The following is a 12,095-nucleotide window of genomic DNA, read 5'->3' as shown; positions in this document are numbered from 1 at the left end:
GATTATATATAAATTTAAAAAACCAATGTAATGCTTGAGACAAATAATTACTGTCTGGTTGAATTAAAAAAAATGCAACTCCATTTCAATTTGCTATGTGATCTAAAAGCAGAAAGGGAGGAAAACATGTTTGTGAGACATCATAATGACAAGTAAAACTCTTTAAAATACTTGTTGAAAGTGATTTTTTTTTTACAAGTTGGTGACAATATTAAAAGATAAAACATTTTTAGGCATTGGAAACAAGTAATAGGATGATCAGATAGAGTGCTATGACTTCAAATGAGTTTTATAAACTTATTTTTTGGTCTCAAAAAAATGATTTCATAAAAAGATTATTGCTTTAAAACTGAGTTTTGAAAAAAATAAACAACCAGTTTAGATAATCTAAAAATCTTCCTGGTATTTTTTTTTTAAGAAAGCTATAAGGACATGTGATATGCTGGAGAATACATGCACAAAAAATAGAAAAGTAAGCCAGAACATTGCAGATGAACAGCACAATTCAAAACAGCAGGTGATTATTCCAACAACCCAGATTTGTGAATAACCCAAACACAAAAGAAACACACTACAAAATAGAAAATCCAAGATTGAACACAGTAATAGACATAGTGATGAAGTCTAAAGTTTAATAAGGCAAATGGGACAGAGAAATAGACCACTTTTTTTTTGACAGGTGCAGTAATCTGCTGCTTGACATTATGGTCCTTTTAACCAGTAAATCCGTCAGATGCATGTAAGATTTGCATAAACAAGAACGATATCAACCATCAGTGATTGTATTGTATTTGAAAGTTAAATATTATCTGTCAGTTTACAGTGAGTGCTGACTCTCAAAAGTGTGCATCACAATTTACAAACTGTAAAAATCAATCCGAAGACAATACCTCAGAGAAGAACAAAGTCCAAAAAAGAGAAAGAAAAGTTTAAGCTATCGCTCTTTTCATAATAATGATAATGTAAAAGGCATGGCAGGGGGGGAAGCATGTTTTTACCAAAATACATCAGTGTTTCATGAAGAAATGGTTGGCCTGTGAAAGAAGAGCTCAATTTCTCACTGAAGATGAGAAACCCTTAAAATAGCAACTTTTTTCTTCAAAATTTACATTCACTTTGTAAAATAAGAAGCAATTATTTGTTAAAAAAAAAAGATTGTCTGGTAGGGGTCTTTTCCTCCAAAACATTTTTGCTTTTTTTTTTAAGGCTCCGCTTAGAAAATTCCCAGCAAACACGACTCATCAGCTGAGCTGTGCTGTTATCAGTAGTTTATTGTATGTTAAGTCCAACACATTCAGAATGTAAAACCAAAAATATAATATAAATTGAGAAAAAACAAAAGGGAGAATTCTCCACCTGCAACAGTTTTGTACCAGCAACAATTTGAAAGAGTAAAACACAGAAAAATGAAATCAGCTGTTTTACTACACCTTCTTCAAAAAAAAAAAAGCTTTTATTTCCATTCAGAAAAAGGCTGGAATGATTTAAATCCACATTTTTAAAATGAATAATTTACAACTTTCTTCAATCCTTTTTTGAGGAATCTTTACAGTTTAGGAAAGGGCAAATTCTTCTAATGCCAGTTGGCTCTTCTTCAGCACTCTCCGACAGACTTCCATGTCAAGCTAGCACATTTTGAAAAATAAACGGGGCTTACAGGTAAGCTCATTTGATCCCACATCTGCTCATCTCTTCCAGCGAACGGGGTGTAAAACAGTCAAACTGAGCGCTAAAATTTCCATGTTCGATCGAAAAATGTTTTATTCACACAGATTGTCCAAAAAAAAAAAAAAAGAACTTTGGATTTAGTGCAACACCACCAACACGAGGAAGACTGCGGGAGTTTGGTCGAGAAAAATGCTACATCGCTGTTGTACTTCCCATTTTCAGTGCAAGTCAACAAAAAGAAACATCCTTTGTTTTTTTCCCAGATGGAACCAACAGAACCTTCCTTTCCCAACCCAAATCCCTCCTAGAATGGAAAAAGAACTGAATGAACGAGCAGATTCTAAATGATCAACATAAAATACAACTGTGTGGACCAAAACAAACAAAAAAAACAAGGTTCCAGTCCACCCCAGTTTAATGAAATGGCAGCCACACTGAGCCAACATCTGCTAAACCAAGGAGCAAGAATATCATCCTTTCAAAATGTGCCTTTTTTTTCCTCTTATGGGGGTGTACGAAGGTTTTTCAATTGCAACTTTGAATGAATTAACAGAACTTGAGGCACGCACTGTTTCTACAAAACATCAAACATACAATTACAAGAAATGTACAAAACTCACAGCAGATCATCTTGGGTAGTAAAACAGTATGGAAATATGAACTTTGCACCTGAAAAATGAACAAAAGAAAAAAATCTTATGATGCTGGGAGAGTTCTTTTTTTTTTAAAATCTGTTCCCAGCAGAATATAGTTCCATATAAGCAGCTCTGTGTACGAAGGAGGCGGTGAGCCCCAGACTGCTTCACGCTTCAGTAATACTGGAAAAAGTGAAACAGAAGGCACCATCATGCTTTTATCAAGTCAGAAATGAAAGTAAACAGGAAAGCAAAACTGGAAAAAAAGATAACATACAGTAATCTGAGTTTTGCTGTACATTTATTCGGTTACTCCTCGCTCAAGACAGGAAGGGAGAGAAGACGGTGGGAAGTTATCGATCATCCCCGTTTGCAGTCAAGCTGGCTGAAACTTAAAATAAACTGAATTAAAAAGGAAAGATACTGAGACGCCATCATAACCGCCTACGGTTCATCCTGTCTTCACTCATTTCACCACAGTCCAACCTTCTATTTAGAGATGAAGACTTTCTTGTCATCTTGTCCGTCCGACAGTAACTGAGGAATGGTTTTTGGGTCAAGTGTGAGAAGTACGTTGGTCACAGCTGTCAGGCGTGTCCTGCACAGCTCTGAGGACCAACCCATCTCTCCAGCTGCGCTCCGAGCATCAATTTATCGTGACAACAAAAGTACCCATTAGTGCATATTGAGTGCATTATGCAATTTTTGAAGCAGTGGTCTCTCAAAAGGGAAATGTAAAAGGCAAGTTATTCCACCGGAACTGCAAGCATTTTTATCTGGTGCTTCTCTGAAACTTGGGATAGAAAATGTGCAATTTGCTTTTGGAAGCAACGCCTCATTAAATTCAAGGCATAGAATCTCTTTTGAGAATGATTTGCTGCATTGTCTCATCCGTCCCTCCTAATGTGGCAGATTATTCCTTGGTTGGGTTCCTCAGGCTTTCAAAATTAAAGTTAATGAATTCTTGAGATACCATAAAAGGATGCTCAGCTCACAACAAATAAGCGACATTTTTTTGTTTGCTTATTTTGGTTTGTCTATTTCACAAATAGCTGACAGACCGTGTCACATTCCAAAGCAAATAGAAAAAAAGAAAGAACAAAAACAAATATATATTTCAATATGTGAAGATTTTTTTCGTTGACGAGAACAGTTGAAGATGAAGAACAGTAATATATCCACTCGTGAAGCAACGCTCTTCTCAGCGGCGCTGTGGCGTGAAGCGGCTCTCTCCTTGGCCGCTGGAGCTTCTGCCGGGCCCCATGCCGGGCTTGGGCGCCATACCGCCTCGAGGTGGGGGTCCCCGTCCGTCTCGATCGCGCATCATCCCGCTTCCTCCAGCGATGCCACGCGAACCCCCCGGACCCCGATCGTTGCGCCTCATGTCTCGTCTGTCGTCGCCGCCCCGGGTCTCCCGCTCACGCACCGCCCTCGTCTTCTTCTCCTCGACGTTCAGACGCACCTCACCTCGAAACATGATGGGCTGCGGGGAGAACGCCGATGTTAAAACGCTGAAATATTTACCCGTCACTTTCACAAATAAATAGGTGACAAAAAGTCGGAAGAGCAAGTTTCCACATCAGGTAACCAATGAGAAAAATGCAGGATGATGGGCGGTCTTAAGAAGAAAATGGGGGGAAAAGAAGAATATAAAAGAGATGCATCACAGAACCAACAGCAAAATAAATGAAATTGGAGAATGAAATGTTGATACATGCCCCTTCTACCTTGGCCCCCAGAATTTTTTGCACAGGTTCCGAGTCGTCAAACACCACAAATCCAAAGTTTGGCAACTTTCCGCCAACTCCCTTTGTGTTGATCCGCAGCTCTACCACATTTCCATAAGCTGCAACAAGGAAAAGGAAAAGATGGATCAAAACACGCCAATGGAATCTGGCCGTGTGAGACAGGAACCCAAAGGAGAAGAAACGTACTCTTGAAGAACTCTTTGAGCTCGTTTTCATCGATGTCATGAGGAAGATTGCCCACAAAAAGCTGGTGGCTGTCGGGGTATCGAACGATACGCCGGCTGTCCATGTCACCAGAGTCCGATTCTCCTCTGCCACCTGCAGAAAAACAATCCCACTCATGTTCAGCAGTGCAACTTCAACAACTGAGTATTAACTTAAAATCTGAAGATGTGACCTAAAGTGTGAAATATACCTTTAACAAAACTCAAGTGTGCTTTCCCCGTTTGTGACTCCAAAGATGCAACACCATCTAACAGTGACACCAACATGCAGAGAGTGAGAACAATCCCAGGACAGAAGCAGCTCTTTATTTGGGGGAGGATGAAGTTACCAGGTCTGGGACCGCGCTGGGTGAAGGTAGGTCTGTCCCGCGTGCGCTGGTCTCTGGGGCGCAGAGGTGCCGCTTGGGTCTCAGACTTGGCTTCAACTCTCTGCTGTAAAATACCAGAAATAAAAAGTTACACATATTGGAAACCAATTTTAAAAATTAATAAATAACATTTTATGTTGAGGTTTTAACAAAAGTTGTTTAGGACTCATGTTTTTGCCAGTAAACTCATGTTTTTATGTTATGAATGCACTTTTTGCACACCATTTTGCTTATTTTTCTTTGTGCCAAAAATCAAACACACTCAAATACAAACTATAAGCTTTAGTGTGGATCAGTTTCTCTTTAAAAATTCACTGGATTAAGCAGCTTATCCTACACTAAAGGAAAACTTTACAAATAAAGAGAGCCACATTGAAACAATCTCTGTTCTCAAAGCATCAATAAATACTTCCTCTTCATCACAAATCAGAACCCAATAGTACAGCTGTAACGGTATGACTAAGGAATTACCTGTGAGCTTGGAGCTTTAACAACATGGGGTGATATTCCAGAGGAAGTGACTGTGCCCGTAGGAGGCAGGTTTTTACTCGTCACCAAAGCCCAGGAGAAAGGCTGTGAGGAATGCAGTATTGCATTATTACAGCTACACTGATGATGATGATGATGATGACAACGCTCAACGAGATTTGGATATTCAAAATGTTGCTGACACATTTGAATGTGACATTAAAACAATCAAGTGACTTCTTTTTCAAATATGTCCCACAGACTAAATTATAAAAAATGAAAAAACAGCTTAACAGTCAAAAACTAGGTTTTTGGTGGACCTCCTTTTTAACTTTAAAAGAAGTGATTTAATCTCATTTGTACCAACGTTGTACTAAAGTGTCACACAGAGTCAGCTGTATTTCTGATTGAGTGACATATGAAAAGGTTTAAAGACACAACTCACCTTGGGAGGCTCTTGGGTGTTTTGTGGAGACTCCACAGGGGCTGGGGAAGGGGCCTTCTCCTCCATTTCCTCCAGCAGCTTCTCATCTACCTCAGGTTTCATCTCCTCTGCCTTTGGCTCGGGTTCAGACTCTGGTTCTGGTTCTGGAGAAGGCTCATCCATCGGCTCCTCTACTCCATTACTACAGAACCCAAACAGAAGCACCTTTACATGCCCTGAGTATACGCTACATATGCAGCTTTGATATAAGGCCGTTGAAAACACAAAACTGAAGAACTCAATAGTGAGGACACTTCTTTACTAAATGACTATTGATACAAATCATATAACAAGTAAACAACCTAAAGTTTTAGATCAAATTTTAAATGAAACATCAATACTGCTCCTAAAAAATGTTATTTCTATCAAAAACATAAAATAATGATGTCCAGATAAGACATTCATGCCCAAAAACATCAATTCTTCTGTTTCAGAACAGGTTAGTCTTTTCCTAAAAAATGACAGTAGCAGCAGTTTGATTACTAGTTGCCCATAAAGCAACAATGCTTCAGAAAATTACTAAAATACCTCTGATCTACTTTAAGGACATATTTAATGTGGCTCAAGTCCCTTTAAAAACCACAAGAACCACCCTTATGCTTTAAAAAAATTCATCTTAGAAATACACAGTGACAAAAGTAAACAGCAAATGTGCATTACATGTGCTATTTCCTCACTTATATAGACACCCAGCAGTGCATCTTGAAAAAGCTCCCCAATGATTCTATTAAATTAGGGTTTTTAAACTCCTGCGTTGAAAGCAGGGAGTCTGTTTAAGGGATAATTTTTTTACAAAGAAAGAAAATAAAAAAATAAAAAACCTTCTGCCGCTTATAAAGGGGACAAAAACTTATTTACTTAGGGGTGAAACAGAACACGGATGATCCATTATCCGTACGGATCACTAGCCACGGTTTGGCACACGTGAACCAAACTGTTTTTTCCCCTCCATTTTACTGATCCGAACAATGATCCAAACCATGACTCCAAAACAGTGACAACCTCCGAACCGTAAGTTTTGTGATCCGTTGCACCTTTTATGTTGATTTATGTCAAATGACACCATATTTATCTCGTGTGCAATTTATTTGGGAATAATTAATTTTTAAATGCGTCATACCAAAATTTCATAAATCAATGGCAGATGACTTTGAGCTATGATGAACATTTACCTGACAGGGTGAGACTCATAGTAGGTCGAGCTGTTGGGACTTTCCTGAAGTGGCTCAGGAGACGGTGGCCTCTCCTCTGGCTCCTCCTCAACTTCCTCCTCTGATTCTAGATTGTTAAAAAAAAAAATACATCATGTAATCAAAAAAGATTAATTTCAAGAAGTGAGGACCCTAAAACAAGCGGGAAAATGAGGCAGCAGGGAAAGTGTGTTAACCTTCATCAAGCTCAGCCTCAGAGTCTCCAAAGACCTCGTCCTCATAGCGGAAGATGTCGTTGTGGACGTAGAACTTGTTTGCGACAGACCCCTGAAAAACAAAACAAAAACCCTCTTTTCATTCAGGTATTCAAGTATTGTTAGGCAGCTTTTCTTAACGGTCCATCCTCATCACTCCGAAAGAGAACCCCAACATCTTCCTCTCTGCCTCTTTCTCAGACCCAGTCTCTAAACCAACAACATGGCTGCTCTCCCCACAATCTTCTACAACTTTCCTTTCATTCTTGCTGACAATCTTGACACATTCACATTTCCAACTTGTTTGCACACACCTCTTCCCCTCTTTCTTATGCTCTATAAAAACTGACCTCTGTTCTTCTCCAGAAACATCCTCAAACCAAATATTGCATCTGTGGTTCCTTCTCATGAAACAATAATGTTGTTCACAAATTCTGATCTCAGTTCAATAATAAATGTAAATTCAATAATTTCATTGTGACTCATCAACTTTATTCATCTGAAGTTCCCACATCTCTGCATGCGTCTCTTCTTGCAAAAATGGGCACCAGAACACTCAGACATCTTCTCCAGTCAGAAACTCTACTGCCTCCACAGGTGTGTTGCCTTCCTCTCTTAATCCTCACTTTTTTTTTACTTTCTTCATCCTTACTGATCTTTTCTACTTTGACTCATCCCCTCTGCACTCTCTAACATGTTTCTCCATCCGCTCATTAAACTTCTCCCTCCATCTTTCCATCACCATAACCTGCAGCACATCCTTCCATCTCTGCTTTGCTTAACCTGTAATCCATTCCCCCTCCTTTGTGTCCAACCTGACATCCAGCTTTAGTTCCTCCTCCACCTCCATTTCTCTGTAGGGCTTTCTGTTCTCGTCTTCTCTGTGCCCCTCTTTTACATACTTTTTTCCTCTTCAGACATTCCTGAACTTCTTCATTCCGTCACCAAGTCTTATCTGCCTTCCTCATTCCTGATGACACACCAGGTACCTTCTTCACAGCCTCTCCGATTACTTTAGCTGTTCATTTTCAACTTCCACCACTTGGTCCTCTGCTCTGACGTTGACCTCTTTCCCAGTCATACACCACCATCCTATGCTCACTTTGCAGTCACAGATCTCTTTGAGATTACGAAGTCTGCACAAGATGTGACAAACTAATGTGCTCCTCCCTCCATTCTTTTGTCACCATATGCTCCTCTCTTTTCTGGAAAAAATGTGTTCACCACCTCCATTTCCATTTTTTAAAGAAGGTCCACCACTTTTTATCCTCTACACCAAGCTTCCCCCATGCTCGTCACCTCTGTTTCCTCTAACCCACATATCTATTAAACTGTCACAATCACCACTCTCTCCCCTGATACCCAGAATCTCTTCCTCTTTCTCCCTCCCAAAATTCTTTGGCTACTATGGGGGCATAATCACAAACATTCAACATAACATCTTCAGCCTCATCGTCCTCTCCCCTCCATTTATGAGAGTGATGCCATTGCAATTTAAAAATTGTTCCTTTCACATTTTAAAACATAAAAATTTTTTAAACTTTTTTTAAAAGCTGGAAGTTTAAACCTCAAGAGTTATCAAACACAACCAACTCTACTTTTTGAAAAAAAAAAAAGGATGCAGCACTTACCTCTGGAGCGAGCACAAATGTCTGCATAAATTTCCTCATAGGTTGGCCGTTATTTGACAATTCCCCAAGGACCTGCACGACCACGCCATCACTCAGTGTAGCATGAGCGTCCACATGCCGGATCTTTGTGTGGCATTCACTGAACTGCAGGGACATGACTTTTTTGTGGATTTCCTAGGAAAATTAAAAAATAAATAAATTTATAAATATATAATACGAAAACAATTTATGTAAAACACTCATCCTTCATAAGTTGCACTCTTGAATTTATATTTAAATATTGATGAACATTTTTAAATAAGCTGTATAATTTTAAAGTCCAAAGATTTTTTTTAAACCTTGTATTTATGTGTGTGTGTGTGTGTGTGTGTGTGTGTGTGTGTGTGTGTGTGTGTATTTATATATATCTATATATATATATATAGATATATATATGCATTTCCCCCATAGAGAACTAGATCTCAGTAAATATAAGAAAAGCAATAACAAAGAACAGAAAGTAGTTGAAGTCTAAGCAAACAACAAAATCCTTCTGATGATCACACTTACAGCCTGACCGTACACTGCTTCTGCCAGCTTTCCACTTGGATCAAGTCCTCCATGAACATAGGAAGAGTTTCTCCCGTAGAACCTAAACACATGATTAAGACGTTGAATAAGAACCTGCAGATTTATTGTACATAAAATACCTCAATTATATTTCTGAAGTTACCTGTGCAGAAAATCCGGTGCCTTGTTTAGAAGTGTATAGTACTGCCTCACAAACTCCCGCCCTACAAGCAGGGGACTTGGCTTCTCCATCACCATTTCTTTGGTAAACAATATTAAGTGCTGAAACAAAAAAAAAAAAACAGGATCCATCAGAAATTCTAATTATGCATGAAGACACAGATATGACAAAGGTTTTCATACTGCAGACTCGGGTGACTGATGTTTTATATAATATAAGTAATTTATATAAAACAAGAAAATACCATGTAAAGGACAAAGTGAGATATAAAATAGAATTTCAACTGACTTATTTCTACTTTAAACTCCACAATATAAGAGGTCATCGCTGAATGCTGGATAATATAATTCGGTAACCTTTAGGACAACTGTTCGAAAACAGGCATGTCAAAATCTCAAGACATATTTAATCTTCCTCAAATAAAAGTACAAATTTTCTTGTTTCTATTTAGGGTTTTTAACCCAGTCCAATCCTTGATTACTTTAGATAATCTAAAACGTTGGACAACATTTATAAAAATTTCAACAAAAAAACAAACGCAAAATTGAAGAAGATTTTTACCATGATCATAAAGACCTTAAGCAGGTACTGAAACCTTTAAACCCAAACCAGGCTGTTTGTAATGAGTAACTCACCTAGAGTCATTTGGTTAGCGTTCAAATTCAGGTTTAAATTCTATAAGAATTTCAGACTAGGGCCAACTATTCATTTGATTCCTCTAATTGGCCGATTACTTAAAACCTTACATTTTTCTCTCAGAGCATGTCAAATGAATAAGTAATGAAAAGAGAGAAAACCGTGAACATCACAACATTTATCCGGATCAAAGGTGTTCATAACGGTTAACATTCTGCGACATCAATAAGACAAAGGGGGGCAAACCGACTGTACATAATAAAAAACGGGAAACATCTAGTGTAAATGCTCAAACTGGTGTGTAAAAAGGAAGATTAAAAAATTTAAAAAAAAAAAGAATTCTACATTTATTTGTCACCACATTTCAAGAATGTGTTACACAACTAAGCAAACCTTCCTGACTAGAGGCCTTATGGGGAGGCCTTACACATCCTAAGAACTCTTCATCACCTAACATTCTTCTACGCATGTTCAGAACATAATGTGACAGACACGTATAAACGCTCTACTGAATGCCAATTCTACCGAGCTTGTAGAGACATAATGTGCACGCGCTGTCAGCAAACGTAACATTAACTACAAGGTGAAATAACATTTTTATTCACAATATGCCGGCCTTTGCGCTGCCACCAAATGGCTAACGCCAGCTAACCCCTAAGAAGAACGTCATTGCTGCTTAGCTAGCTAGCTTCAGCTAACGTGTGGCGTCGTCGCATTTTCTTCACAGTCAGTTATAGACTAAGTTATTTTTTATTTTATTTTTAACTTTATATTACTATTGAAACCAACTGCAACAAACTAGTTCAGGAAACCTCCAAAATGCTGACCACAAGCTGTTAAATAGAAAATGCCAACATGATGACGGCAACACCTGGCGATACTAGCCATTACAGAAACTTAGCCTAAACACGTAAAAATAACTTCCTCATTTTAAAATCGTATTTTTGGTTACAACACAAAAAAATCAATACAAAAAAATGTTTGAAATAATACTTTCTTGCTATGTCAATACATCAACATCCAAATTCGTACTTAACGTTGAACACCACCACCACAACTGAATGCTCGGTCGGTGCTAGCTTAAGACAACAAAGGAAAGCGTGTTCCAAATCTCTTTGAATCACAAAATGTCCCCGTGTATAGTTAGGAGTACGGTTGCTTATATTAAAAAAAACCGTTTCACTGAAAATTGTAAATATCAACAATACAATCGAACAGTTGTTGTGTGGAAGGCAATATTGCTAACGCAATGCTAGCTGATACGTTTGCTTCGCTTAACCGAAATCTTGGAGAATGGCTAACTAACTTACCTTCTGAAGGACCTATCAAAGTAGACAGAATCGTGTGGAATAAATTACGACAAGTACCCGACTGTAAACTGTTCCCAAATATAGGAATGCCGAATGTGAAAAATTATACTTTCGAACCTCCTCTAACTACAAGTAACAGATCTCTGCTGCACCAGAGATTCGCCACTTAAAGAGATAGGTACGATTTATTATTTTACCCCTGTAATCTCGGGTAGGGGACCCCCATTAACCTGATTCAGCCAATAGACGGCTGAGGTGAACATGGCGTAGGAAAAATGGCCACGCCTACTAACAAAACGCTTTCATTACAAAATATACATGTATACTTATAGTTTTAAAAAATCACGATTTAAGAAAAACCACTCACATGCTGGCAAATTCTGTCTTTTAAAAAATGTTAACTTTCCAGTTTCAGTTGTGAGTCTCTAGTAATTGGACAAAACCAGTACAATCCCATACGGTTAACAGATTCTTCCTCCATGTTTTTTTTTTTATCTTGACTGTATTTTAACGTATGTATTGTTTAAATAGGTTGTTCATTTATTTTTATTTTTATCGGGATTATTCAGATTTCCCTTTTTATTAAATGCATTATTCTTAATCTTTTATTTACCTTAGCAAAAAAAAAAAAAAAAGAATTTGGATTGCTAGTTGTATTGTTGAGAAATGATATGGAAGATGAAGAGGAAGATGATTTGTCCTTGTTGATGCAGAGATGCTTGATCGAGTTGTATCTCAAGTAAACATTACAACCTGCGTTTAGGATCACATTCCCACTTCACTTTTTA

The 12,095-nt window shown here is 38.1% G+C and overlaps 1 protein-coding gene across 7 annotated transcripts; it reads right to left on the bottom strand.

Moving 5' to 3' along the window:
* Window positions 1-618: 618 nt before the first annotated feature.
* On the bottom strand, window positions 619-11,500 carry g3bp2 (G3BP stress granule assembly factor 2). 7 transcript variants are annotated; one of them, XM_023961466.1, is made up of 13 exons: window positions 11,308-11,500; window positions 9,344-9,462; window positions 9,181-9,262; window positions 8,632-8,805; window positions 6,983-7,073; window positions 6,768-6,873; window positions 5,557-5,737; window positions 5,115-5,216; window positions 4,605-4,707; window positions 4,467-4,523; window positions 4,238-4,369; window positions 4,022-4,149; window positions 619-3,786 (listed from the first exon to the last, which is right to left on the bottom strand). In XM_023961466.1, exons 2-13 carry the CDS (start codon window positions 9,436-9,438, stop codon window positions 3,505-3,507), a joined length of 1,533 nt encoding a protein of 510 aa, XP_023817234.1. In that variant the 5' UTR covers window positions 9,439-9,462; window positions 11,308-11,500; the 3' UTR covers window positions 619-3,504. The 7 variants fall into 7 exon arrangements, with proteins under 7 accessions (XP_023817234.1, XP_023817290.1, XP_023817265.1 ...); XM_023961522.1 differs by having other exon boundaries at window positions 4,031-4,149; XM_023961497.1 differs by having other exon boundaries at window positions 4,605-4,704.
* Window positions 11,501-12,095: the final 595 nt, after the last annotated feature.

Source organism: Oryzias latipes, chromosome 1 (assembly GCF_002234675.1).
Source record: "Oryzias latipes chromosome 1, ASM223467v1".
Lineage (NCBI taxonomy): Eukaryota > Metazoa > Chordata > Actinopteri > Beloniformes > Adrianichthyidae > Oryzias > Oryzias latipes.
The sequence above is the reverse complement of the archived record's forward strand: the minus strand, read 5'-3'. Positions and strand labels throughout refer to the sequence as shown.

What these genes read in the sequence shown, in the direction of transcription:
- g3bp2 (XM_023961466.1), bottom strand. Translation starts at nt 9,438, where the DNA reads ATGGTGATGGAGAAGCCAAGTCCCCTGCTTGTAGGGCGGGAGTTTGTG. An exon ending in GCACCGGATTTTCTGCACAG is followed by an intron (nt 9,263 to 9,343) that starts GTAACTTCAGAA and finishes TCATGTGTTTAG; the next exon opens with GTTCTACGGGAGAAACTCTT. An exon ending in TGAGGCTGAGCTTGATGAAG is followed by an intron (nt 6,874 to 6,982) that starts GTTAACACACTT and finishes TTAACAATCTAG; the next exon opens with AATCAGAGGAGGAAGTTGAG.